Source organism: Carcharodon carcharias, chromosome 15 (assembly GCF_017639515.1).
Source record: "Carcharodon carcharias isolate sCarCar2 chromosome 15, sCarCar2.pri, whole genome shotgun sequence".
Lineage (NCBI taxonomy): Eukaryota > Metazoa > Chordata > Chondrichthyes > Lamniformes > Lamnidae > Carcharodon > Carcharodon carcharias.
In genome coordinates this window covers 114,171,185-114,199,053 of record NC_054481.1, presented here as the reverse complement: position 1 = coordinate 114,199,053, position 27,869 = coordinate 114,171,185, and the positions used below count along the sequence as shown (strand labels likewise).

The 27,869-nt window shown below is 41.0% G+C and overlaps 2 protein-coding genes across 5 annotated transcripts in view; one reads left to right on the top strand and one right to left on the bottom strand.

The window, feature by feature from the left end:
* Positions 1–27,869, top strand: part of rpl22 (ribosomal protein L22) — an 80,281-nt gene that overhangs the window by 3,320 nt on the left and 49,092 nt on the right. The window contains exons 2-5 of one of the 2 annotated variants that reach the window (XM_041207320.1): positions 3,172–3,260; positions 3,793–3,962; positions 5,968–6,185; positions 6,769–8,346. In XM_041207320.1, the coding sequence (XP_041063254.1) occupies positions 3,172–3,260; positions 3,793–3,962; positions 5,968–6,185; positions 6,769–6,951 (660 nt within the window). In that variant the 3' untranslated portion in view covers positions 6,952–8,346. Of the gene's footprint in view, positions 1–3,171; positions 3,261–3,792; positions 3,963–5,967; positions 6,186–6,768; positions 8,347–27,869 lie in introns of those variants that run through there. The other variant, XM_041207322.1, reaches the window with a different exon arrangement.
* rnf207b (ring finger protein 207b) overlaps positions 21,024–27,869 on the bottom strand; it is a 41,758-nt gene continuing 34,912 nt past the window's right edge. For all 3 annotated transcript variants that reach the window (XM_041207318.1, XM_041207317.1, XM_041207319.1), the window contains 4 exons: positions 26,193–26,244; positions 25,212–25,329; positions 24,185–24,280; positions 21,024–21,556 (listed from right to left, as the gene is read on the bottom strand). In XM_041207318.1, coding sequence (XP_041063252.1) covers positions 21,373–21,556; positions 24,185–24,280; positions 25,212–25,329; positions 26,193–26,244 — 450 coding nt within the window. In that variant the 3' untranslated portion in view covers positions 21,024–21,372. The remainder of the gene's footprint in view (positions 21,557–24,184; positions 24,281–25,211; positions 25,330–26,192; positions 26,245–27,869) is intronic.

The following is a 27,869-nucleotide window of genomic DNA, read 5'->3' as shown; positions in this document are numbered from 1 at the left end:
TCTTCATCGGAGAGGCCAAACGCAGACTGGGTGACCGCTTTGCGGTCTGTCCACAAGCTTGACCCAGACCTTCCTGTCACTTACCATTTCAACACACTATCCTGCTGTCATGCTCACATGTCCGTCCTTGGCCTGCTGTGATGTTCTAATGCAAACTGGAGGAACAGCACCTCATCTTCCGATTAGGCACTTCACAGCCTTCCAGACTTAACATTGAGTTCAACAACTTCAGACCATGAATTCTCTCCTCTATCCTCACCCCTTTTTTATCCACTTATTTTTATTTTTATTTATTTTCATTTTTTCATTGTTTTATCCCCACCTTTTATCCTCTTTTCGATCTTTTCCCCCAACCGCCATCTCCTCCCCCCATCCCACCCCCCACCGGGGCCATCTGACACTTGTCCACATTGTTCTTTTCGGAGCGCTTACCCTTGTCCTTCTATTATCACATTCTGCCTTCTTAACTTAATGCCACTATTGGCACCTCCTTTATCCTTTACCACAGCCATTAACACCCCATTCGTCCTTTTGTTCACGACATCTTTGTGAATCTTTCCTTTGCCTCCACCTATTGCTGGCCTTCTATCCAGTTTCACCTGCTCCACCCCCCCTTAAACTATAAATTTCATTACATTTATACTTCTCTTTCGTTCTGAAGAAGAGTTATACGGACTCGAAACATTAACTCTGTTTTTCTCCACAAATGATGTTGGACCTGCTGACTTTTTCCAGCATTTTCTGTCTTTGTTTCAGATTTCCAGCATCCGCAGTATTTTACTTTTAATCTATGTTGGTCTTTGTTGAATGTTGCTCTCCATCTCAGTTTATCCTCCACTAACCCAGTACCCTCTTCCATCAGGGCCCCATCTCCAATTGGACAATTCTCTTTCACTGATATATTTGAAGAATACTGTTCTTTTGGGGGGGAAAAAAACTCCCCAATTCCCTCCTTGCATTCCTTATCATTTAACCTTTTTCTTTGTTTTCTCATTCACTTATTTTATCACACCTTTAGGCTCCATCTTCAATATTAGTTTGTTTCTAACTTATATATGCTTGGTGTTCTGGAATTTGAAGTTTTTAATGGTATATATTTATCCACCTTTACAATCTCCCTTTAAAAAAATATCATGGTTGATTTTGTGCGCACATTTGCTTCCCACCCCACCTCATTCACCTTCCTTAAATCTGCCTCATTCCCATCTGGTTCCTTTGTTTCTGTGCTGCCGTTTACCCATTCATATTATGGTCTCTGCTGAGTTATTCATCCACGCTTAACACATTTACTGATTTAGTTTGTTATTTTTAATAAAATCTAGCAACAGCTCTCCCTATTGATGTGCAAACATTTCTTGAAGGAGTCCTGCACACATTATAGGAATTCCTTTCCATTTTCTCCATTTATTTCCTCCCTATCCCAATTGATGAATGGATACTTGAAATTTAGAATAATTTTTTCTTCCAAACTGCACTCTGATCTGTTGACCAATGTTGTCTTCTATTTCAAACAAAAACAGAAAATGCGGAAAAGCTCAGGTCTAGCAGCAGCTGTGGAGAGAGAAACAGTTTACGTTTCGAGCCCGTATGACCCTTCTTCAGAGCTCCCTCCTCACCGTCCAAGGCCCAAACACTCCTTTCAGGTGAAGCAGTGCTTCACTTGCAACTCCTTCAATTTGGTCTACTGCATTCGCTGCTCCCAACGTGGTCTCATCTACATTGGGGAGACCAAATGCAGACTGGGTGACTGCTTTCCGGAACATCTTCGCTTAGTCCGCGAGCATAACCCAGACCTTCCTATTACTTGCCATTTTAACTCTCTCTCTTGCTCTCATGCTGATATGTCTGTCCTTGGTCTGCTGCAATGTTCCAGTGAAGACCAACGTAAACTGGAGGAACAGCACCTCATCTTCTGATTAGGCATTTTACAGCCTTCTGTACTTAACATTGAGCTCAACAACTTCAGACCATAAACTCTTTCTTCCATCTTGACCCCTTTTTGTAATCCAGTTTTTTCCCCACCCTGTCACACCCCACAGGGCCATCTGTCATTTGTTCTTATGTTTTGCTTTCACAGAGTGCTGTCCCTTGTTCTGCTATTAATATCACCACATTCTGCTACCTTACCTTTATGCCACCATCAGCACCTTCTTTGGTCTTTAACATTACCATTAGCACTCCCTTTGTCTCGCGCTCATGACATCTTTGTCAAATCTCTCCTGAGCTCCCACTTAACCCTGACCTCCTATTTTGTTCCACCTCTTCTACTGTATCAAATCCATCATATTTCTGCCTCTCTTCAGCTCTGAAGAGGAGTCATGGACTCAACGTTAACTCTGTTTCTCTCCACAAATGTTGCCAGACCTGCTGAGTTTTTCCCAGCATTTTCTATTTTTATTTCTGCATATATTAGTCTGCTCTACATTATGTATTCCCTTCTTCACCAATATCCACACTCTTCCATTTGTATTTATTCTAAATATAATCTGATGTGTTTCCCTCCCTTCCTTCCTTCCTTGTTTAGACAATTCTTCATTTCCTATTTATCCATTTCCCAGTTCATTGGCTGCATTCCTGTTCAGAATAGCTCATCATATCCGATCTTTCCAGAACTGATGTAAACGTTCCATAAATTGGAAACCCTCCACTTGACATCACTCTTTAGCCACATGTGATGTCACTAATTTTCCTATCCCCTCCTATTTCAGCTCAGGGCAAGGGAACATAATCTGGAGGTTACCAACACTGAAGTCCTGCTTCTGAGCTGCTTTCTAATCCTAAACTCCATTTGCATAGTTATAGGCTCTTCCTTACCTGTATTGTTGGCTTCCACTGATCATGTTTTTCTCCTTCCAAAATTGTCTCTAGTCTTTCCAAGTTATCTCTTATCTTGGAATTTGGGAGTCAACAAAAGCTTATTCCCATCTTCCTCTCTGAACAGCTCCCCCCTCAAACTGGCTGGAAGATATATGGGTGATCAAAAAGCCAGTGAATGTGTTGGGTGAGTTGGAAGACTAGTGGGTTCAACTCTGGGTCACATCCCTTTTTTCAATTATAGCATTTTTATTTTGAACTGTTCTAGCTACTTGTGACTGTTCTGTTTGAGCTCTTATTGAATCATTTGAGGCTGTTTCTCAAATATATTTCCCAACTTTTGATGTCTGCCCCTAGGTTGCTGTGAGGGCCTGTTTCCTTGGCTTTGTTTGTGGCTGTGGTTTATTACTGAGTTTTGGAGGATCATCATGGCAACACTTTGGCTGGTAAGCTGACTGTCAGAATAAACTTTACTTGTTCAATGTCACCTCATATTCGATTTTGCTCACTGGTTTGAAAGTTGATTCTCTAATACTAATGTCTGCTAATTCTTCCAGTCCACCTGTCATTTTATCGTATTAAAGCAAATATGGCTCATTGGCATCAACTGAGAAGAATGTTATGGAAGATTTGCAAATATATATATTTTATAGGGATGTACAGATGTGAATAATGACTTTAGGACTAAGTACTTGTGTTTTGTATCTTTTCTTTTCAACAAAAATATCTCCCAGCAACCATCTGCTGCAAAAATTAAAAAGGAGCAATACACTCAGACATTGTGAGTGACTTCCTGGCACCCAGACAGATTACAGAAATGTTGTAACATTGGCAGAGTAATTGTCGTCTCAATATTTCTCCCTCAGACTAGTTACCTCACATGGCGACTCCGTGATGACGCTTCTCTGTTTAGTAGTTGACACAAAGAGCTCTTGCATTTCAGAGTAATATTGAAAGTTTCTGTTTGTTCTTTTACAGGTACTTGTGCTCTTTGAGTTTTTTCCATTATTCAGAATTCCTGGTAACCGCGGTTATCAATCCCAAGTCCCTCTCACTCGACTCCTTCCTGCTAAATCATAGTGTGGAATATAAGCTTGCAGCCATGTCATCCTGGGTGGAATTCACGATCGAGAAACTTCTCTTTCCAGGTGCGTGAGCATGTCGTGGCATTGTTTCGTTCTTGGATTTATAGGGTGTGGTGTCATGTTTGAGGAGTGGCACTGAGTACAGAATTTCCCTGCCCATTATATATCTGGAGTGGTTCGTTATATGTGTCCAGATTTACACACTGCTGGTCAGGTGTGTTAAGGCAAAATTGCTCCGTCACAATTTCATTCAGTTTTGGCACTATATTAATCAGCTAACCATGCAGATCAAAGCCCATTTCTATCCTTGTGGGACATTCACTTCATGACAGCAGCCCCTTGGTAGTAATTGGGCATGTTTTACTTATGCATCTCGAGTCCAGGGCACTGTGACTTATACGTAATGTTTTAGCTGTTGCCTCGACTGAGATGAGCAAATTCCTGGAGCAGCTATCCAATCTGGGACCTCCCTGCTTTTGTAGCTCAATTTCAAGCCAATGACTGCATTTTTGGAGTGATCAGGATAGGGAGTAATCCTGCAACTCTGTCAACATAAAACTCAGGACTCTTCATCCACTCCAGCAAAAGGAGCACATGATTAGGTAACTGGAACAATTAGAATTGTAGAATGGGTTACAGCACAGGAGGAGACTACTTGGCCCATTAATTCCATGCTCGCGCACTTCATGAGCAATCCAACTAACCCTACTCCCCTGTCCTTTCCCCATAGCCCTACAATTTTTTCCCTTCAAGTATTTATTTCACTTTTGAAAACCATGATTAAATCTGGCTCCACCACACACTCAGGCAGTGTATTCCAGATCAAACCGCGTACGCTTATAAAGGTTTTTCTTGATGTAGCCTCAAGCTCTTTTGCCATTCACCTAATATTGGTGTCCTCTTGTTTTTGACAGTTTCTTTCTACCTACACTGTCTAGACCCCTCATGATTTTGAACATCTTTATCAAATCACAACCTTTTGTGCTCTGAGGAGAACAGCTCCACTTCTCCAATTATCCACGTAATTGAAGTTCCTCATCTTTAGAGCCATTCTTGTAAATTTATTCTGGAACCTCTCTAAAGTCTTCACATTCTTCCTAAAGCATGGTGCCCAGAATAGAACACAATACTCTAGTTGAGGATGAACCAGTGTTTTATGAAAGTTCAACATAACTTTCTTACTTTTATATTCTATGTGCCATTATTTATGAAGTCCAAGATTCCTATGTGTTTTTAACAGCTTTCTCAATCTGTCCTGTCACTTTCAATAATTTGTGCACATATCATCTCAGATCCCTCTGCCCCTGTAGAATTGTGCCCTTTGGCTTATTTGCTTCTGCCCTTTCTTCATGCCAAAATGTATAACTTCGCACTTCTTTACCTTACATCTCATCTGCTACGTTTGCCCATTCCATCAACCTGTCTTGGCCTCTTGAAGAATATCACCATCTTCTTCATTGTTGACTGCAGTTCGAAGTTTTGTGACATCTGCACAATTTGAAATTGTGCCCTGTACACCCAGGTCTAAGTTATTAATACATACCAAGCAGTGGTCCTAGTACTGATTGTTACTAATTAGCACATTCCTTGAGATAATATCACCATCTTCAACACCTCTTTGTCCTTTTGTCTGTGACATCTTTTGGTTATCTCCACCTATCACTGGTTCTTTACCTAGCTCTTCTTGTCCCAACAGCCCCCCCACCCCTTAAACCAGCTTATATTTCACCCCCTTCCTATTTTTACTTAGTTCTGTTGAAGGGTCATGAGGACTCGAAATGTCAACTGTGTTCTTCTCCACTGATGCTGCCAGACCTGCTGAGTTTTTCCAGGTATTTCTATTTTTGTTTTTATCCTAGTACTGATCCCTGGTGAATCGCAATGTATCTTCATCAGTCTGAAAAACAAGCATTCAGCAATACTCTTTTCTGTCCTTTGGCCAACTTCGATCCACGCTGCCAATGCCCTTTTTATTCAATGTGTTTTAGCTTTGCTGACAAACCTGTTATGTGTACTCTGTTCTGTTTTAATGATCAAACTAAAAAATTGTTTTGCTTTTCACTTGAAGGCCTGAAGCAGATCACGTGGCTCAGTTTCTTCGGTTTGCTGATGGTCCTGGTTGGAGAGTCGCTACGCAAGGCAGCCATGCTGACTGCTGGGTCAAACTTCAATCATATTGTACAGAATGAGAAGGCTGAGACCCACAGACTTGTCACCACTGGAGTCTACTCCTGGTCCAGACACCCCTCTTACGTGGGATGGTTTTACTGGAGTATCGGCACTCAGGTAGGTTCATCGTTGGCTTCCGCACATTCAGTGGTGCCACTGGGGACAGGTGTGTGCTACTCCTGGTGCCGCTGACATTATGTGATACAGTCAAAGTGGGACCAAACTTCTCAGACAGCTAAGAGTTAAGGCACAGGAAGACAAACCTCTTTCCATTGACCTCCAAACGGTACAGTGAGAAAAGAGAGCATCACTGGAAGGTCACATGTATCAGTTAGACTCCTGTAGTGTCTTGGAAGGCGATTAGGTTCTAGGATCTGGAAGGGTTCCTGCACTCAATGAAAAGGGACTACAACAGTCTGGATTCATATGATTGGTTTATTTCTCAAGGCTGATTGACACATTAAATAAGTTGTGTGGTTCGGGCAAGCTTCAAAGATTGCTGCTGTGTAAACTCCACTTGCATCAGGGACTGTGGCTGGTACTGGATCTAGCACACCCAATTGCATTGTGGTGCAATTAGAGTACAATTATAGCTTTTTTTTCTTTTTTCCCCTGCTCTAAAATACATGTGCACTGGGAGATGAAACTGTAACAGCCATTATCCAAGTAATGAGCTAATTGTTGTCTCTCTTTCTTTCAGGTCATTTTGTGTAACCCCATCTGCATTGTAGGATACACGCTGGCTTCGTGGCGTTTCTTCCGTGAACGCATTGAGGAAGAGGAAATGACCCTGATTCAATTTTTCGGCGAAGACTATGAGCAATACAAGAAGCGGATTCCAACACGGCTTCCTTTCATCAAAGGTGCCAAATTAGAGCCATGAAGTGAGAAGAGGTGGGAAGAGAGAAATGCGCAATCAAAACGGACCGTGAATACATGGGCTACCGTTTAATCCTTAGCACCTGAATATTGTTTGATTTCAGCTTTGAAAAGAATTCCATGGCTGTTGCTGTTGAGAAATCGTTAGCTAGCTTCAGTCTGTTAGAGCAAGGATGCGGTGCTGCAGAGGGCTTATCTGTTCAGGGATGCTGTGTTGTGGATGGTGGGGCCTGGAAACACAGTGCGAATTGTAGAGGCCACTCTCTGCAGCTACTGCTTTGACAAAGCCATTCGTTATAAACTTGGTACTTCACCTAAAGACTGTTCGTTTTTGACCAAAAAACAAGTCCATGGAGGGCTGCTTTATACTGTGTAGGGATGCTGCAGTATTGCAATATACCAACATATTGTATCAGGAAAGTAATTTCCATAACTATCAGTCTCTTACTGTAAACAGAGGATAATCATGGTTTGTAGAAAATAGTTACAACTGCTTTTTATTTTCTCTGGACCAAAATGTGTTGCATCTTATACAGAAAGATGTTAAAATTAGTGATATTTTACATTGAGCTTTTTTAAAAAATGACTCGACCAGTCTTTCACCTCTGGGTTCCAGTTACGCATCCAGCCAGGCTGATGGAATGAACGTTTCCTCTACCAAGGGCCCTTCATGAAATGTGTTTCTACTGGGCCTGGGCTCGTTTCTCAAAATCTACAACATTTTGGATGAATTGAACTACGTTGGCATTTTCACTGAAGAGAAGTGAGCTGGTTGTACTGGTGCAATCAAGAGTGCCCTTCTGACGTTAGAGCTGAGGCACATTGTTGGAATAGTGTAGAGGGAGCTTTACTCTATCTATCAAGTACTGTACCAGCCTGGGAGTGTTTGTTGGGTGGTGTAGCAGGAGCTTTGCTCTGCATCTAATCCTTGTGGTACCTGACTTGGGACAGCTATGGGTACCTGAAACAAAAGTGTCCCATTCCCCAGCAATGACATCCCTCACCTTGATGAGAAAAATGTGCACAAAAAATGACCACATTCTGTTGAGTACAGTTTATTACCTCTGCATGGTTGAGGGAGAGGGAAGGGAAAAGCAAAACTTAAATATGAAAAGTAAAAACTGTAAATGCTGGAAATCTGAAATAAAAATGGATGCTTACCTGAAATATTAAGCTGTCCTTCCTCTTTTGCATGCTGACTGACTCACTGTGCTTTCCAGCATTTTCTAGTTTTTCTAACAACATGTTTGATTCTAAGTCTAGCTCTGAGTTACCATAAACAGGAGCAAGATATATTCAAGGGTGTGGAGATTTCATGGAAATGTTCATATTAAGGTTTCCTTTTGGAATCCAAAAGCAAGTATCTTTCAAATTAAAGAAAAATTCTGCGTCAAAGCACTATCTGCCATTTTAAAGTTGTCTGATTCTCATCTCAATTTTTCCTGTCTCCTCCATGAATCTGCTTTTCTTAGGCCAAACAATGTGAAAACAATGATCATTGACCACTATCCCGATGCAGTGTAGATTTGTCCCCCATGTTTGGACCATCAACAACAACTTGCTTATATATTTAAAAAAAATATTCGTTCATGGGATGTGGGTGTCGCTGGCTACGCCAGCATTCATTGCCCATCCATAATTGCCCTTCGTTCAGAGGGCACTTAAGAGTCAACCACATTGCGCCATAATGTGCCTTTAATGTAGAAAAATCCTTGGTGCTTCACAGAAATATAATCAGACAAAAATGGATGCCAAGCCAAAGATGATATTTGTGAGGGGGTTGCGAGCAATAGCTTGGTAAAGGGCTGGGAAAAGATTTGCAGTGCTATGTGGAAGGACCAAGGATGCAAGAAGAATTTTCAAAGTGCTGGCACAGTTACAGTGTGTGGAATCGTCTTTTTCCATGCCAGAGGATTGATTGATTTGAGAGAGAGGTGGAGGGGTTTAGGGAGTGAAGGCACAGCTGTCAGAGGTGGGGTCAGGAAGAAGGTGTATGAAAATGATCAGTCTGTCTGTTCATGGGGGAGATTGCGGTAATGGATCAAGTACTAATGCTAGGGATTTTGTGATTAGCAATTGTGTTATTGTACTGTGCAACACAAATGCTCTAATTCAGACAGTGGCTGCTATCTGTAAAGGGACCTATCAGATAGCGGAGATGAGTGAAAAGCAGGTCTCGACTTTGTTGAAGACCTGGTGACAATATCAATGTAGTGGAATATGTACAAATATTGAACAGGCCAGATTTAAGCATTATTTTGACAGCTATGTGAGCAGATGGATGAGCACCTTCTACAGCTACAATTAATATGGCTTTGGATTAACTTCTACTAATGTGAGATTGAATTTCTGGTCTGTGGTGAGTAAATTGATCTTGGTAGAGGTGAAATCTAGTGCTCCTACAATTATCTTCGGTGCCGCTGGATTGGTGGTGGGAAAATTTTTTAGAGTTCCTGTTCCTGGTTGCTATGCTTTGATTCCCCAATATGCGGATGGATGTCAGCTGTGACGCTATCCATGGTAAATTAGCTTGCCAGTGCTCACTAACATAGGCTCAGATGTGATATGGCCATTTGAGGTAGTGAGGTAACAAAGCATAGCCACACCAATTGAATACTGCCTAGCTGGATGCTGCACCTCCAGAAAAGGAGTTAAAGGGGTTGGGGTGGGGGTTGCTCTTAACAGAGTGATACCCTCTTTAACATGTCATAAGTTGTATGATCACATAGTCCATTTATTACATCCTGATGCTTTTGACTGTCAGCTCACTGACTACTACTGTGATCATATAATCATATGGCACAGAGGAAGGCCATTTGGCCCATCATGTCTATATTCAATATGGTTTTGCTCCCTCTGGTATAATGTGGTTTATTGTGTCCAATTCCTGCACTCTATAAGCTCGAACAGAAATAATGCTAATTTTATATCTAGATCAAAAGTTTTAGGTGGGTGCTTGAAGTCAGAGCCAAAGTACACTACACAAGACAGTTAATGTGCAGTGATGGTGGTGGGGAGGAGATATAGAATTGTGGTCCAGTCTAGGGTTCTCATTGATATAACAACTCAGGATATTTTTTTGTAAGACTCGAGCACTGCTAACCAATTCTGCTGCTGATGTCAAGAGCATAGCATGTTATAGATATAGGCCCTTTATGTTCATTTTCTCTGGTTCCTACATGCCCCAACACACCCACCACCACTAAGGCAGCCCAATACTGGGGTATGATTACATTCAGGTATTACAACTGAACCAGATCACATCCAGCTCAACAACCATACAATGGCAATAACAAATTTTGTTTGTATAGCCTTTTAACAGAAAAGAATCCCAAGGGGCTTCACAGAGACATGATCAGTCAAAGTCATGGACATCATGATGAAAGGATTCGATGAGGATAGCGGTGAAGAAACTGTTTCCACTAATGGGTGAGTGCAGAATACGGGGTCAGAAATACAAGATAGTAACAGGTCAAATAAAGAATTTGGGAGTAATTTATTTTACACAGTACTCTGCCACATGGAGTGATTAGAGCAGATGACATTGATATATTTAATGGGAGTCTTTGCATACATAAGGGAGAAGAAATAGATATAGGGGTAGGGTGAGAAGAAGTAATTAGATTGGGAGAGTGCTCGTGTAGAATAGAAGCACGGAACAGACCAGTTTGGCCAAATGGCCTCTTTCTGTCCTAGAGTTGATATATATAAATATGTGAAGAGGGTTGGTGACTGATCCACTGACTAGTCTGAGGAGGAAGTGTGAATGGCTTAAGCAAAACGGTAAAGTTTGGTAACATTAATCCCCAGCAGATGCATGAGGTAGAAAGGTTGGCTAAAGAAGATGGGGACTAATTACGGCTTTTAAGGTGCCTCAATGAGAGAATTGCAGCTGTGGAATTATCAAAGGGGAAACAAGCCTGGGATGGTGTTGAGAGAAGAGGAAGGCAGAGGAATATGATGGGTTTAGGGGGACAAAGTATTTAAGGAGAAAAATAAAAGGTGGAATGATTGGGTGATGGGAAGACAAAGACACAAAAGGAAGGCCCCAAGCCTAGATAAAGGGGAAGGATAGAAGAAATGGGCTCGGGCCTGATAATGGTTGCAAATTATCAGCTCAGTGCTCTTAATGAGCACCTAGAAACATGATTATTAAAATAAGTCCCAGCAAATCTGTACATGTAGGCCCCCAAATACATTAAAAACATAAGACTACTTCCTCTGATTATTTAATTGGTAAAGATGGTGAGCCATTGAAAACAATAAGATCCTACAGGCTCTGTTTCTGGGCTGTGTGAAGAGGATCTGCAATTAGCCTCAGTGCCCCATGAGTTAAAGAAGGGAAAAATCAACCAGGATTTCTGCTCTTGCACATTATGTGTGCGCAGAGATTAGGTGAGGACAACATAGCCTGCCAAGTCTGCACCCTGTTTAACATAAGTAAACAGCCAACTTAATGCAATGTCAATAAATGAGCTAAAGGGTAATTCAGGTTTTACAAGGTCTTTTTTTAGAGACTGGAAGTATCAGAAATTTTTGACCAGAAAACTGTTCTGAGGAAAATTGAAGATAGTATCAAGAATATGCCCCTGTCGTATCAATTTCTTTTGAGCTAATTTTTGCATGAAGAAGTGCTTCTATTTTCATGTTTTCAATTTCCTCCCCTCCTTTCCTTTATGTTGATTCCTTGGTGGGATACAATTCCAAGAACATCAACTGTCCTCCCAATTCCTTGCCCAAATGCCCTTCATTACAAAAGCCTGGACAGGGCTCGTCAGAAAGATAGTCAACCATGGGGAAATCTTGTCTAACTCCTATCATCACCCATTGTGCACTTTCCAGCAGATACCACCTGTCGCACCCAGTTACAATTAGAGTCAGCATAGAGCATAAAGTAAATCTTCTGTTTTTTTCCAGGGAATTGCATTGTGTTTACCTCAGAAACAGCTCATTTAATCCAATTGATCCATGCTGATGTTTATGCTCCATGCAAGCTTCCCCCCTTCTCTATTTACTTGACCTCATGATCCACATGAGCCTCCTCACACACTGCTTCATCAAACCCCATTTACATATCTTATTCCTTTCTCCCTCATACTTGTCTGGCTTCCCCCGAAATGCATCTATGCTATTTGCCTCAACTACTCCATGTTCCACATTCTCACCACTCTGGGTAAAATAGTTTCTCCTGTATTCCTTATTGGATTTATTGGTGAAAATCTTCTATTTATGAACCCTAATTTTTGACTTACCCCGCAAGTGGAAACATCTCTACTTCTAGCCTATCAAACCACTTAAGAATTTTAAAGGCCTCTATCAGGTCATCCCTCAATCTTTCCTTTTCCAGAGAAAAGAGCCCCAATCTGCTCAGTCTTCCCTTTGGGCTTTCTCTCTTGCATGAAGAAGTGTTTCTGTTCTGGTGCTGTTACTCTGATTAAGGACTTGTCTGATGGACAGGAGCTATGATTGAGAAACACATTTGCTTTCTGCTTGCTTTGCTATATTGTTCCTCCCAAATCTGAATACTATTTTATTGCTTTAAATTACAACTCCTTATGACTGTGCTCTATTAAAGAGAAATAACAGCCTACTTAATATTCCTGTGGTTTAGATAGAACATATCTGTACTCATAATCGTGTGACCATCACTCCTTGGTTAGGTTATTAACCCTCTATGTTGTCCTAGAGTCTTCAGAAATTAAAGATTAAGCTCCAGGACACTGCTGCGCGCAAAACCCAATATAAAAATCATAGGGGCAATAAAAACAAAGTTCTTTTAAATTTTTTAAATTTACTTTTGTGTGCAGTTCCAAGCACTGCGCCTTAGAAAATATATACTGACCTTCGACAGGGTGCAGTGTCGATTCGCCAGAATGTTATTAACCCAGAATGGAACCATACAACGTTCTATTCCAGTGACATTATGAATGGGGACTGAGCATTGTGGGTAGTCGCGACATTCCATTGTATGATTTCGCACTCATGAGCCACACACGATGTCCAGTGTATGAAATAGTAACCCAGAGTGATTGAGACAGGCCAGTAAGTGTACACATATCTCACTTTATAGTAGTTAAGATAATAGGAGCAATTCATTGGGCTAAACCTTCTCTTTGATTCCAAATGTCAGTCAGTCCCTTTTTTGATCATTTATTGGAAAGGTTGGCCTATTCTCTGTTCTGAATGTCGACATGGGAGGAGGGTCATTAACTAGATCATAACTATGTCTTACTAGTTGATGCCCTATAGTATTATCTGAGTGAGGTGGGATTTGGAGTACAGTCGTAATGCCCTGTTTCAAACTGGTGGGAAGGAAATAGAATGTTGAATCTGGATCTGTTGAAGCAAGGATCTGTTACTGTTTTTCTTTTGAGAACTTTACAGCCATCTCAGATACCCAACCATAGCTAAAAACATTATCTGGCATGGTCTGTTCGGTTCTGCATGATCTCCATCATAGTTACTAAGTTGATTCCAGGGATGAGAAGGTTTTCTTATCAGGAGAGATTGAGTAGAAAGAGCTTATATTCTCTGGAGTTTAGAAGAATGAGATGTGATCTCATTCAAACATATAAAGTTCTGAAAAGGCTTGACAGAGTAGATGCTACAAGGCTGTTTCCCTGACTCAAGAGTCCAGAACTAGAGGTCATCGTCTCAGGATAAGGGTCAGCCATTTAGGACTGAGATGAGAAATTACTTCATTCAGAGGATCGTAAGTATTTGGAATTCTCCGCTCCAGAGTTCTGTGGATGTTCAGTGGTTCAGTATATCCAAGAATGAGATCAATAGATTTTTGGCTATCAAGGGACATGGGGATTGGGTATGAAAGTATAGTTGATGTCGAAGATCAGCCATGACCTTATTGAATGGCAGAGCAGGCTCGAGGTCTGCTGCTCAAGTTTCTTATGTATTGCTGCACAAGGGAAACAGGATTTATATTATTAGGCTAATCATTGTCAACTAGTTCTGCCTTATTATGGGGACTGTCTGCTTGATACTGGCGCAATACGCAACTATAATGACAGCTTCTGCAAATGTGTTTTATGATCCTAAATCTGATTATTCTGTTGAGAAAATTAACTTATCCAATCAAAATTGGGCAGTGCCTTTGAAGCACAATTCTTTTTACATGATTGATGGTAATTCACAATGTATCTGTCACAACTTCCTGCTTCTAAGCCCATCTATCTCTTGTATCAGAGGCGTCAGCCTAAAGCTTCACTCTGGGATCCATCCGTCAGAGTTACATGCTCTGAATGAAACTCATACTTTCTGGGAATTATAATGTTGTCCTTTTTGTGTATTTTTAATAATGGAAACTTAATTTTGTACTTTATTCTTCAGTTTTTGTGAAAGCAAGATAGCATTTTTGATAATTTGTTCTCTTTCTTATAGTTTGCTGGGAGCTTTCTTTGCTGTTTGTTTTGACAGACAAAAATGGATTCTGGAAATACGCAGCAGGTTAATCAGTAAGGAAAAAGCGTTAATATTTTGGGTGTGTACTGTAAATAACCTATTTTTATTTATTCTTGGACTGTGGCTTTAAAAACTACCATGGCTGCAGCTGAAAGACGTTCACTGGAAAAGGATGAGAAATATCTACAATATTGCTATCCTGGAACAGTGTGTGCCATAACAGAACAGGATGGTACCAGAAAGGAGCTCTGGACTAAGGGGACTGCCTGGCGACAGCATTTTATTTGGCTCCTGACCAGGTTTTTGTGTAGTAACAGTGCAGGCAGTACAGTTCCTAACCTGCAAAGATGGAAGACCTAAAATCTCTGTGTCCCGTGTTTGTAAGATTCCAGTAATTCTGCCATAGTAGCTAGCTGGCTATTTTTCACACCTTTGTAACCTGCTTTCTCTGAAAACCCCTGTCAAGAGGAAAAGGGGGAAAAATCACCAGTAAAGACATTGAAAAGCAAATTTTTCAACCAGTGAACCATGGACTGAAAGTGCTGGGAGACCACCACATGTCATCAACAACAAACTGCAAGGAATTTGGAAGACATCAATCAAAATCAACCCATCTAATCCTGTACTCCAGATTGGTGCTATTGAACTGTTTTATCTCACCCTTAAAATCTATGTTTGTGTGTCTTGTGTGTTTAGGGGTTTAAGTTATAGAGTAGAAGTTAGCAGTTCATATTTCTTTCTTTTGCCACTATTTAGAGACAATTTGTTCAATAAACAGTTATTTACTTATTAAGTTTATAAATCTGGTGCTCGTACTCTGTTAACATTGTATTCTGTTAACAGGGATGGGGCAATAAATGCTGGCCCAGCCACCGAAGCCCACATCCCATGAAGGAATAAAATAGAAACTAAACAGTTAGGTTAAATTGTGGCAATCTGGTGGTTTGGTCAAACTTTTCACATTTGTCGCAGCTCAGGGAGCAGTGGGGCTTGATATTACAGCACACTACCCCCAGTGAGCAGTGACAAAGTTTGGGGGCTTGAGTCCAGGATATTTTGGAACAAAAGACAATGACGATTTGGGTGTAGTAAGTAATAAAAGCTAAAAGGAAATACCAGATTTGTACTATCAAAAATAAGATAGCACTGGAAACTGCTAAAACCTTCCTGCAAGTGGAAGAGATATCACTGACAATTTTATAAGGGATCCCAAGAGCCAGGTTAATCGAATTGGCAAGTAAATTAAGAGTAAGATTGCCTGCCAAAGCTAGGAAGACAGAGATAATCGAAGAGATGGCACAGCATTTAAAACTGGAAGGAATACCTGAGAGACCGAGTTCTCCAAGGGGTGATCCATTGGAATGGGCTCAAATTCAGTTGCAAATAAAAAAAATGGAACTAGAGGCAGCAGAAAGAGAAAGGGAATTCCAAAGGGAATTAGAAATGACAAGGTTAGAAAAGGAGGAAAGAGAAAAAAAGAGAGAGATAGAATTCCAGGCAAGAGAGAAGGATAAAGAAAGGGAACACCAGTTTAAAATGCTAGCAGTTAAAATAGAGACACCTGGAGGTGATGCAGGACTTATGCCAGAACAGAATCCAATGGGGAGATGTTTAAATTTGTACAAGCTCTTCCAAAGTTTGAAGAAAGAGATGTTGAAGCATTCTTTATTTCATTTGAGAAGATAGCTAAACAGATGAACTGGCCAAAGGAAAACTAGACATTGCCCATGCAGAGCAAATTGACAGGTAGAGCACAGGAAATTTATGCTTCACTGTCAGAGGGGGTTTCTAGGGATTATGATGTGGTGAAAAAGACCATTTTGAGTGCATATGAGTTGGTCCCTGAAGCATACAGACAAAAGTTTTGAAATTTAAGGAAACAGCCTGGGCAAACTTACGTTGAATTTGGAAAGATCAAGCAAAGTAGTTTTGACAGATGGATACGAACATTAGGAGTTGAAATTACCTATGGAGTTCTCAGAGAGATCATTCCTTTGGAAGAATTTTAAAATTCCCTAGCTTCTATAATAAGAACCCATAGGGAAGACCAAAGGGTTGCAACTGCTAGACAGGCAGCAGTAATGGCTGACAATTATGAGCTGATCCGTAAAACTATACTCTTTTCCATCATCCTCATAAATTTGAAAAGGATAGAAAGTGGGCGAGTGAAAGGAAGGCAAGTAGCCAGGGTAAAGAATGGATAGCTGGGAAGACCTTGAGATCTCTTCCCCAGATCAGGAAGGTAGGTACTGAGGGTGGAGATGAAACTCAAAGGCCTAAGTGTTCCCACTGTAATAAAGTGAGACACATTCATTCAGGATGATGGAAGCCCATGGGGACTTATTGGAGTTCGTAAGAGTGAGTCCGAACAGGGAACTCAAATGCCAAGGATCAAATTGTAACTTTACAGATAAGGGTCTGGAGGTAAACATTGCTGTGAATGCAGGTGAAGTGAATAAGATGAGAGATATAAAGGGTTTTTGTCTAAAGGAAAGATAACCCCTTTTTCATCAGATGATGCAGCTAAGCCCATAACCATATTAAGGGACACAGGAGCTACTCAAACTCTTTTGCTGGAGAAGGACTAGTTTTCCCTCCAGAGGGTTCAATGAAAGCTAAAGTATTGGTTAACAGGATAAATGGAGTGTATATCCTGGCTCCATTGTACAAAGTGCAATTGGAGTGTGATTTGTTGTCTGGATCGGTGGTTGTAGGAGTGGTTAAGAAATTACCCGTGGATGGAGTTGATATACTCCTGAGGAATGATTTGGCAGGAGTGAAGGTTATAGCTTTGTCCATAATTACGGAAAGTCTGAGAGAGACTAAAGAGACAGAACAGTTACAAGAACAAGTTCCTGGCATTTTTCCATTTTGAGGTAACCAGAGCAATGGCTAAACAAAGTCCATCACCAGAGGTCAAAGGAATACCACAAGCAGATGTTAGCGTAGCTGAAACTTTCTTTAAAGACGAGGATAATTCAAAGGAAGCGTTTGGCATGTCTTCATTAATTGAGGCTCAAAGCAGATTTAAACAAGTTAGCACAGTCAGCTCACATTAAAGCTGAGGCTGAAGGAGTTCCAGAGTGCTAATAAATTAAAAATGGAGTTCTGATGAGGAAGAGGAGACACCCTCACAGATCTGCAGATGAGGAATGGACGGTTGTTCATCAGATGGTGGTACCACCCAAATATCATGAGATATTGTGAGCAGCACATGTAATCCATATGGTAGGACATGTAGGAATATGGAAAGCCCAAGCATCGATAAACAGGCATTTTACCTGGCCAATACTTCTTAAGAAAGTAGTACAATTTTGTAAAACCTGTCATACATGTCAAGTAGTAGGCAAACCTCAACATGTAATCAAATTAGCATCTTTAATAACCATACCAGTTTTTGAAGAACCATTCAGTTGGGTATTAGTAGATTGTGTAAGAGCATTACCCAGAACAAAAGCAGGACATCGGTATATTCTTACAATCATGGATATGACAACCCAATTTCCAGAAGCTATTCCTTTAAGGACAATTACAGCTATGGTGGTAGTGGAAAAATTAACTCAGTTTTTCACTCATTATAGCCTACCAATTGAAATACAATCTGACCAAGTTCTAACTTTATATTTAAAATTTTCCAGGACATAATCAGCAATTTGTGTATCAAACAAATAAGGTCTACCGCCTATCACCCATAGACACAGGGAGCTTTAGAGAGATACATGATTGCCATGAATACCAAAAGGATTGGGACAAAGGATTAGATTCCCTACTATTTGCTACCAGTGATTCTCCAAGTGAATCTACTGGATCTAGTCCATTTGAATTGATCTATGGTCATGAAATAAGAAGTCTATTAAAATTGATTAAGGAAAAGCTCCTAAAACAGAAGGACGAATCCTCCATGTTGGATTCCGTGTCCATGTTTCTAGAAAGTCTCACAGGAACATGTAAAGTAGCACAAGAGCAGACTAATGGAAAAAAGTTGGGAAACAAGTCAAGTCAAAATCCAACAGGTGATTCAGAGCAGAGGAATGGTAAAGAGGCAAAATCCAGAAGTGGAGATCATAAACAGAGTAAAAGGAGAGAGCGAGAAAAAAGGGCCAAATCAAAATCTAGAAGCCAGGATAGAGAACAAAATAAAGAGAAAGGTAGAGGGAAAAGGGACAAATCTAGAAGTAAAGACAGGGTAGAAGAAAAAATAAAGAAAAACATGCAAACTCAAGCAGAGGCAGAGAACAAAAACACAATGAAACTGGGTTAAATCCAGTAGTGATGATGCTGAACAGGGCAAGAGTACGAAATCAATATCAGAGGAAGTACTCTACAGTAGAAAAAGAAACTCTAGTATTGTTGTTGCCTCTTGAACACTTCAAAGTTTATGTCCGACACAATAACAAAGAAACATAAATTTACACTGACCATAATCCACTAGCGTTCACAGAGGTTTAAAACTCAAAATGCAACACTGTTTAGATGGAGTCTATTGTTGCAATCATTCAATGTAAAGATTGTTCACATTGCCAATAAAGATAATGTGATCGTGGATGCATTGTCCCGGGTGTACATTACTGAAATAAACATAAGAGGGAAGGATGGATTAATGAATGTAAGTCTCATGTTTTTTTGTCCATGTGTCACATACCTTTCAAGGGTGGAGGCATGTAAAGAACCTATTTTTATTTTTCTTGGACTGTGGCTTTAAAAACTACCATGGCTGCAGTTGAAAAACATGTTCGCTGGAACAGGATGAGGAATATCTACAATGTTGCTATACTGGAACAGAGTGTGCCATAAAAGAACAGGATGGTGCCAGAAAGGAGTCCTGGACTTAGGGGAACTGCTTGGTGACAGTATTTTAATTGGCTCCTGACCAGGTGACCAGGTTTTTGTGTGGTAACAGTGCAGGCAGTACGGCTCCTAAACTGCAAACCTAAAATCTCTCTCTCCTGTGTTTGTAAGATTCCAGTAATTCTGCCATAATAGCCAGCTGGCTATTCCTTACATTTCTATAACATGCTTTCTCTGAAAACTGCTGTCAAGAGGAAAAGGGGGAAAATCACCAGTAGAGACATTGAAAAGCAAGCTTTTCAACCAGTGAACCACAGACTGGAAGTGCTGGGAGACCACCTCATGTCATCAACAACAAACTGCAAGGAATTTGGAAGACATCAATCAAAATCAACCCATCTGATCCTGTACTCCAGATTGGTGCTATTGAACTGTTTTACCTCACCCTTAAGATCCATGTTTTGTGTGTCTTAGGGTGTGTTTGTGTGTCTTATGTGTGTTTGTGTATAGGGGTTTAAGGGGTAACATTCAAATTATAGAGTTAGAAGTTAGCAGTTCATATTTATTTCTTTTGCCACTAGTTAAAGACAATTTGTTCAATAAACAGTTATTTACTTATTAAGTTTACAAACCTGGTGCTCGTATTTTTGTTAACCTAAATTAAACAGTTAGGTAGAATTGGGGCAATCTGGTGGTTTGATCAAACTTTTCACATTTGTTGCGGCTCGGGGAACAGTGGGGCTTGATATTACAGCACACTAACCCCTGTGAGTCGTGATAGTACCTTTCATTAGAACTCGTGCTGGAATGTAGCAGAACGTTAACTTGTCATTTCTCCACTCAGGCACTGCTGTGTTTCCCAACACTTTTCTATTTTTTTATTTTGGCTTTCCAGCGTTTGCACTTTTTCTTTTTTTACTCTTATTTTCTGCTGATTCACTTATTTTTCATTGCTTGGCTTAATATCTGCTTACTCCTTGTTGATTGGTGAATTCTCCATCTGTATATCTAGCTGTTCAGTAACATTTGAGATGATCGGTAATATTCAGTTATCAATGAATTGCTTTTTTATGATTGGTGTTTAGCCAATCAAGTGTGTGTGAGTCCTGTAAGCGTGAAGCCTTTTACTTACACTGCATGCGTGCACTAGGTGCAAAATATTTAAATATATAAAAGATAGATTAATTTAGTAGGGACTGGTGAATCAACTGGTCACGTCTACCAAAGAGGGAAAAAAAAGCCAGGATTTCCTGTCCTAATCACTATTCTGAACCCCTGCTGCAAACTATCTGTGTGAAAGGATACCTGTGCAAATGGGGTGGATTTAGGTTGGACACCTGATTCACACCATGCCCAATTTGTACTCCATTTAAGGTTATAGAATGTGGTCTCACCAAGCACGTTAGATTTAAATCAGTGCTCGACAGTCTGGGCTCACAGGTGAAACATTGTTACATGTACAAGGTGTGTCTGGAAGTGTACCCAGAAAAGGATTAGAACATACAAAATTGTCAGATGGTAAAAAATCCAGCTGGCCCATCAAGTCTGCCCCACAAGGTAATGGCTGGAACATTGGCTAAACACGTTTTTCCTCTCCCCAACATCCCACCCTGTGCAGCCACATAATCTCCTGGAGAAGGCATTGCACATCTGTGCCTTTAAAGGTAATAAATCAAAAACATTTTCCTAATCCTTGAATTCTACACAGATTTACCAATCCTTAATTATGTTTGTCATTCTGTGTAAGATAAACCCTTCGTAGCAATTCAGGCTTTTGTTAAAATAGTATATACAAAGTGCTTTGTAATCAGACTTGTAAGAAACTGTATAAAATATGAGGAAAACCGGAATGAGAACAAACGGCAACATAAGGAAATCTTACAGTTTACTCATTATGCGTCTGTGTCAAAATTTGTTTGTTAATGCTCCTGTGTGACACCCAGGGACGTTATACTACATGAAAGGCACTAAGTGCAAGTTGTTGTTGTTGTTTGTCACTTGGGATTAATTCCCTGCTAAAAGATAATGGAACCAATGTTTTTATCCACGGTTATCTAATATTCTACTTTTAAATATGAATCTCCTGATTGTGCACTAGATCTGAGGTTGCGAAAATCAAATAGGGAACCTCATCAAAACTACGGAAAAGTCAATGTGTTGTATTTACATTCTGAGGGCTGTCACAGTTCACTGGAGTTGGTGTGCCTCTCATGCTCCTTTGCTATGAGGTGAGCTCCATCCTGTCAGAATTGTCCAATCCACACTTTTGTTTTGTCATCCGGTACAATTCCCTGGATTTCATCTCCGAATCCTCAGGCAGAATGTTCAGAGTTCGGCTGTCAATGACCTTGTCCTTGTTGTCAGTCAGTTTTTCTTTGTCTTCACTAGCACATGTTAGGTCATTCCTACAAGGGAAACAAAATATTACACTTGTCTTTTTACCCAGTTTTACTCTGGAGAAATCCAGCTATCCTGCCCAGGCGCTTGTTCTATCGGTGCGAGCAGGCAGACATGGAATGTCAGCAGCCTATTCAACAATGGTGAGCATCATCTCTAAACTCCCGATCCTCACCTAATGTCTAAAGACGAGAACTTCTTAGCAGGAGTCACTGTGATCAGGAGCAGGAATTCTGGCTGATTTGTTTGCACCCTCCCTCACCCCACCCCATCCCACCATCTCCAGCTCAGTGGGTGTGAGATCAATTCTGGTTACCCCAAGTCACCCCAGTCACAATCAACTAATTCAGTACAGACTGAATTATTTGGCACCATGGTTGTTGATGTATTTACTTCCTGGCCACAAAGGACTGCCAGCTTAAATTAAAAAGAATTATAAATTGTGCACATAACTTTTTTTTGTTAAGAAAGGTTTTAGTACAAAAGAATACGAAGAATCTGTTTCTACTGGCAGGAGGGTCGGTAACTAGATAACACAGATTTACGAACCAGTGAGAATTTTTTTAATGCAAGTTATGATGATCTCGAATGCGCTGCCTGAAAGGGTGGAGGAAACAGATTCAGTAATAACTTTCAAAAGGGAATTGGAGTTATACTTGAAAAGGAAAATTTTGGCAGGTTCTGGAGAAATAACAGGGGAATGGAATTAATTGGATGGTTCTTTCAAAGTGCCAGAACTGACACTAATAGCCAAATGACTTCCATCTGTTCTATATGTTTTATGACATTCTGAAAAAAGAGACATGTTGAAGCTTTTTGTTTTGCACTCATCAGGACACCACAAGAATACCAATATTAGGGGAAAATAATTTATACTGTATGTGAAGAGTGTTGATTGGTTGGCACGTGGACTCTGATTTGTAAAGGCATTGCCATGGAGAATGCACCAATGATGGTGACTGCCAATTAACTGCCAAGCATTAGGGTTATACAATCACGGAATCACATCTAATGTTGGAAACTGTTTTGAGTTTTGCAGGCACGGGCTGGTTGGGTACGGTCTGTACCCAAAGACTGACGGATTATATCAAACGGCCTGTCCTAGCCACCATTCGCAATGAGCAAGGTACAGACCATACCCAACCAGCCCATGCTTGCAAAACTCAAAATTTGCAAAACAGTTTCCAATGTTAAATGTGATTCCGCGATTGAACAACATTTGCTAAATAATCCTCTGCGCTAAGAATTACACTGACAACTAATTTAAGATCCTCAGTTGAGCTCACAATGTGGGGCATTTGCGTGTACTGGAAGCTACGTATATTAATACACGGGGCTCTGTCCTTTGCAGACAAAGAACATGTACACATATTGCACCTGTTTCAGTTAAACAAAATAAGTGACAGTCATTTGCTGACTCATTCCTCAGGGCAATGCCTTGATCAATCAGGATAAAGCTGCCTGGTTTAAATTTCAAACAATGCTTGGCAGTTAACGGTCAGTCACCATCACTGGTGCATTCTCCGTGGCAATGCCTCTGCCAATCAAAGTCCACTTGCCAACAAATCAGCGCTCTCTTCACGTACAGTATAAATTGTTTTCCCCTTATATTGGTATTCTTGTGGGGTGCCCTGATGAGTGCCAAGACAAAAAGCTTCCACATGTCTCTTTTTTCCAGCCATAGTCAAATTCTGCTCTACCAAATGACTATGTTCTATTCCATCACATCATGGTAATTGCACAGTGGCACACCCACAATTCCACTCTCTATCACATTGACTGTCGTGGTGAGGTCTGAACTCCAGGAAATGCGTTACCCCAGGATAGCCACATGCACCACCACCACCACCCCCAAACCCCCCCCCCAAACCCCCCAACACCCAATCGCTGTTATAATTGTGGGGTATATTCCCATGATTTGGACCCTCTGGTAGTTTACCCAAATAAACCTTAATGATATGAGATTAGTCTGTGCATTCTGCAGGCTATTTGACCTTGGTATATATATTTTCTGGCAGCAATAGTCACTGGATATGCCAGTTAATTTTTCTTCTTAGCCCATGGGTCCTGAGGCCAAGAATGCTGCAGTGGCTTAGATCAAATACTTCAGAATACATCTGCTAGCTGTGGCTCAATGGGTAGCATTCACCTTTGAGACAATAGTTTGTGGGCTCAAATCTACTCCAGAAACTTAAGTACATAATTTAAGCTGACATTCCCAGTGTAGTACTAAGGGAGTGCCGCAGTATTGCATGTGTTGACTTTTGGATGTTAAATCGAGGCTCCATCTGCCCTCTCAATTGGATGTAAAAGATCCTGCGACACTAATTTGAAGTAGAACAGAGCAGTTATATTGGTGTCATGGACCAATATTTATCACCCAACCAATGTTTGCTGTTTGTCGGAACTTGCTGTGTCCAAACTGGCTGTTGCATTTCCTACATTACCAACAGTGACTAAATTTCAAAAGCACTTCATTGGCTGTAAAGCATTTGGTGTCATCCTGAGTTTGTAAAAGGTGCTATATAAATGCATGCCAGTCTTTGGAATCTTATTGCTCTGTCTGGTTCAGCAATTCACTGGATAACCCATTAGGGCTGGTGCTCATGGCAACTTTGCAAGAGAGGTCCTCCTACCTGTGCTGACCATCTGCTGTCACAATGGAGCTTTCATCATAAATCTTCAGCATGTTCTCTGTTCTGTCATCCTTCACCTCCTTTGGCTCTTTCAGTCTGGTAGAAATGAACAAAATCCAAGTGTTGGTAAAAGGGACAGAGTCTTGAAGCCAAAGAATAGAGTGACATATTGTTCCAGAGAAAGGGAGAGAAGGCTGTGCTAATAGGGTTAGATGAAGAAGGTTGGAGAAGGCTCGTGTAGAGTATAAACACTGGCATGGACCAATTGGGCTGATTGAACTGCCTTTGTGTTGTAAATTCTATTAAAAAACTCTGGTGAAGGGGCAAGGTCTATAATGTAGGACAGCACCAAGTTTGAAAAGAAGGGAGAGGTAAATCATGCAGTAGTGATTAGATATTGCCAGGTTTGGGTATTGAAAATCTGAAGCTTGTAGGAGCAAAGAAAAAGGTGAGGAAAGTAAGAAATCCCACAAACTCATTGCACCATTCCCTACTCTAACTCGTTCTGGGGAAAGATGCAGCAAGTATAATGCAAGGGAGAGTTGGTGTACAAGGCAGCTGTTAAAGCAGTCTAGAAAGTTAGTTTGGGTGAGGCGGGGGAGGTGAGGTTGACCATAGTTGTATCAGCAAACATTCACAGTCCCCCCCGAATAGTGCTGGAAAAGACCTCTGAGTTCGGTTTTTTTTATTTTAAGAAGGCAGCTTATCCTCATGAAAATGTAAACATGTGGGAGCGTTATGGAGAAAGCTTCCTTTTTATTTCCACTTTTGGGTTATGGGAGGTTCCCACTTCTGATTACCCAGTGGTCCCAGTTGGGAATTAACGATCTGTGTTTGTGGATATTGGCTGAAGACCTGCTCTGATGCCTCTGCAGTAGAGAAATAGCCAACCTTCATGGTCTATAGGTGAAGATAGGCCAACTGAGAGAAGCTGGTGTCCATAACGTCCATTCTAGTATCAGGCAGAGAGGAAAGGAACACTGAGAACTGAAGGCGGAGAGAAGTAGATATGAAGGGAATGACTAACCTGGGCTCTAGGCGTTCCTTCACTTTGGCAATCGAGCGGATGTATGGACTTATCTGGCGTGCAATTGTCATTAGGTAGTTGTTCTCTTGCTTGAGCAACGTCAGGTCGTGCAGTTGTGCTGGAAAATATAATGTGGAATGCAATTGAAGATCCTGTATTTATTTTATTGCAGTCATATGAACGTACATTCCACAATGGTGCGACAATAAAGGAACGATGATATATATACAGCTCTGTGCGGTGTGTGACTCGGTCATGGCAGAAGATTCCCAGGAGAACAGCAGGAACTCTTAAGGAATGTCCTCAAAGCATCCCTGAAGAGGTCAACCATGCCCGCCAACTCATGGGAGATCCTGGCTTGTGACTGACCAAAATGGAGGAGGCTTATTTGGGAAGATACCAAACACATCAAGAGACTTTGGGAACAAGCAAAGGTGAAGTTGAGGCATTGGAGGGAGCGTGCAAACCTCCAATCAACCATCTACTCAATTCTTCAAGCACCACCTGTTCTGCAGGCGGCAGAACCTGCAGATCGCATATTGGATTATCAGGCAGCTCGGAAACCATTGAACCTGAGTGGGAGCAAGTCATCCTCAATCCTGAGGAACTGCCTAAGAAGAAAAGTGACTTGGGAAGGAAATTTGGAGGTGTTGGTGTTCTTATGCACATGTAACCCTTGTCCTTCCAGGGTGGAGGTCATAGGGTCAGAACTGCTGCTGAAGATGTCTTGGTGAGTTGCTGCAGTGCATCTCGTAAATCTCATACACATTGAAGTTAGTGCGCTGGAGGTGTAGGAAGTGAATGTTTAGGCAGTTTGTCAATTAGCAAAAGAGATCTTGCAAAGCGGGTGGCAAGTTGAGGCACAAAGATGCAGATATTTCACTGCCTCTTCCCATGATGGGGAAAAAACAACTTAAAGCAGTCCAGTCAGACAGGCGCATGAGTAACATCTGTGCAGGAAACAGGCACAGCTATCAATACCTTCATAAATCTCCTGTTCATTCGCAACTCTCTGGTATGTTTCCTCCCAAACCTAAGGAACAAAATGGAAAAATCAATTTTAGATAATCCTTCCGTATGAGGAAGATGTGCAACACTTATCAATAACTACTTGTGTTGTTTTTTAGCCCCTTTAACTTAGATAAATGCCCCAAAACGCTTCACAAGGGTGTGACCAAAAGATTTCCCAGGGCCAGAGAAGGAAACATTAGGAGAAGTGACATTGGTCAGATATGGGTTTTAAGGAGGATTGTAAAGGAAGAGAGGGAGATGGAGAGGTATAGCATGGAGTTTGGGCAGCTGAAGGCATGTTGGGGAAGGGCAAAAGACTTTCCTGACCTCAGATTTCAAAATACATTATTGTTGTAATATTGGAAATGCACAGCAAGGTCCCACAAGCAGGAATATGATAATGACTGACTAATCTTTTTTTAGTGATGTTGGTTGGGGGATTGGTATTAACCAGTATACCAAGAGCACACTACTTCTGTTCTCCAAAATAGTGCTATGTGATCTTTACATCCATCTGAGAGAGCAGACAGGATCTCAATTTAATGTCCCTTCCAAAAGGGAGCACCTCTGACAATGCAGCATTCCCTTAGTGCTGTACTGGAAGTAGCAGCCTAGATTTTGTGCATAAGTCTCAGGAGTGCAACTTAAACCCACAACCTTCTGACTCAGGCGAGTCCAACCAATTGAGCCAGGGCTGACACCTTGCACAAGAGACCACTGTAAGAGGGAAGGAAAGTTCTTTGCTCTAATTGAGTTGGGATGGTGATTGCCCTGTTGTGTTGTTTATTTACTATCATTTTTGCATTGTCATTTGTTGATCAGGAAGAAATAAACAGAGCACGAATTCTGGGTCAGTACTGATATTCAGAATTCTTTTTTTCCCGTTTTGTTGTTTTGATGATTGTGATAATGTTGCCAGTGGGGAGACAGTGGTGTAGTGGTATTGTCGCTGGACTCACATCCCAGAGACCCAGGGTAATACTCTGGGGACCTGGGTTTGAATCCCACCATGGCAGATGGTGAAATTTGAATTTAATAAATCTGGATATAGAAGCCTAATGATGACCATGAAACCATTGTTGATTGTCGTAAAAACCCATCTTGTTCATTAATCTGGAATAATAAAGGGAATGGTCTGGCCTACATGTGACTCCAGACCCACAGCAATGTGGTTGAATTTTAAATGCCGCCTGAAATTAGGGATGGGCAATAAATGCTGGCATAGCCAGTGATGCCCATATACCATGAATGAATTTTAAAAAAAACTTTCTCAATAACCAACACTCACATTCAAAACATGTTTTCAAGTTTGGAGTTGAGAGAGGATGATGTAGTTAATGACATTCCCTTGATGGATCAATGTCTTGTAAGTAGCTGAACGATATAGACCAGGCTCAGTCAATCCGTGGTCTGTGCTGAGTTAGCTGATCTCAGCTGGGGTGGCAACAGCAGTGAATGAGTTGTCTCATTGCCTTCTGCATTAGCAAAGGTCAAATTGGCCAGTGTTTCTAGTCACTGTCTGGTGAAGTGCAAGTCTGGGAACAACGTGTGAAGACAGGAATTGGCTCAGCTATGATTTCTCACCCCCTCCAACTCCCAACTAAGGCTGGTGACATTTACAGTTAGAGTGCACATATTGTTAAAGGG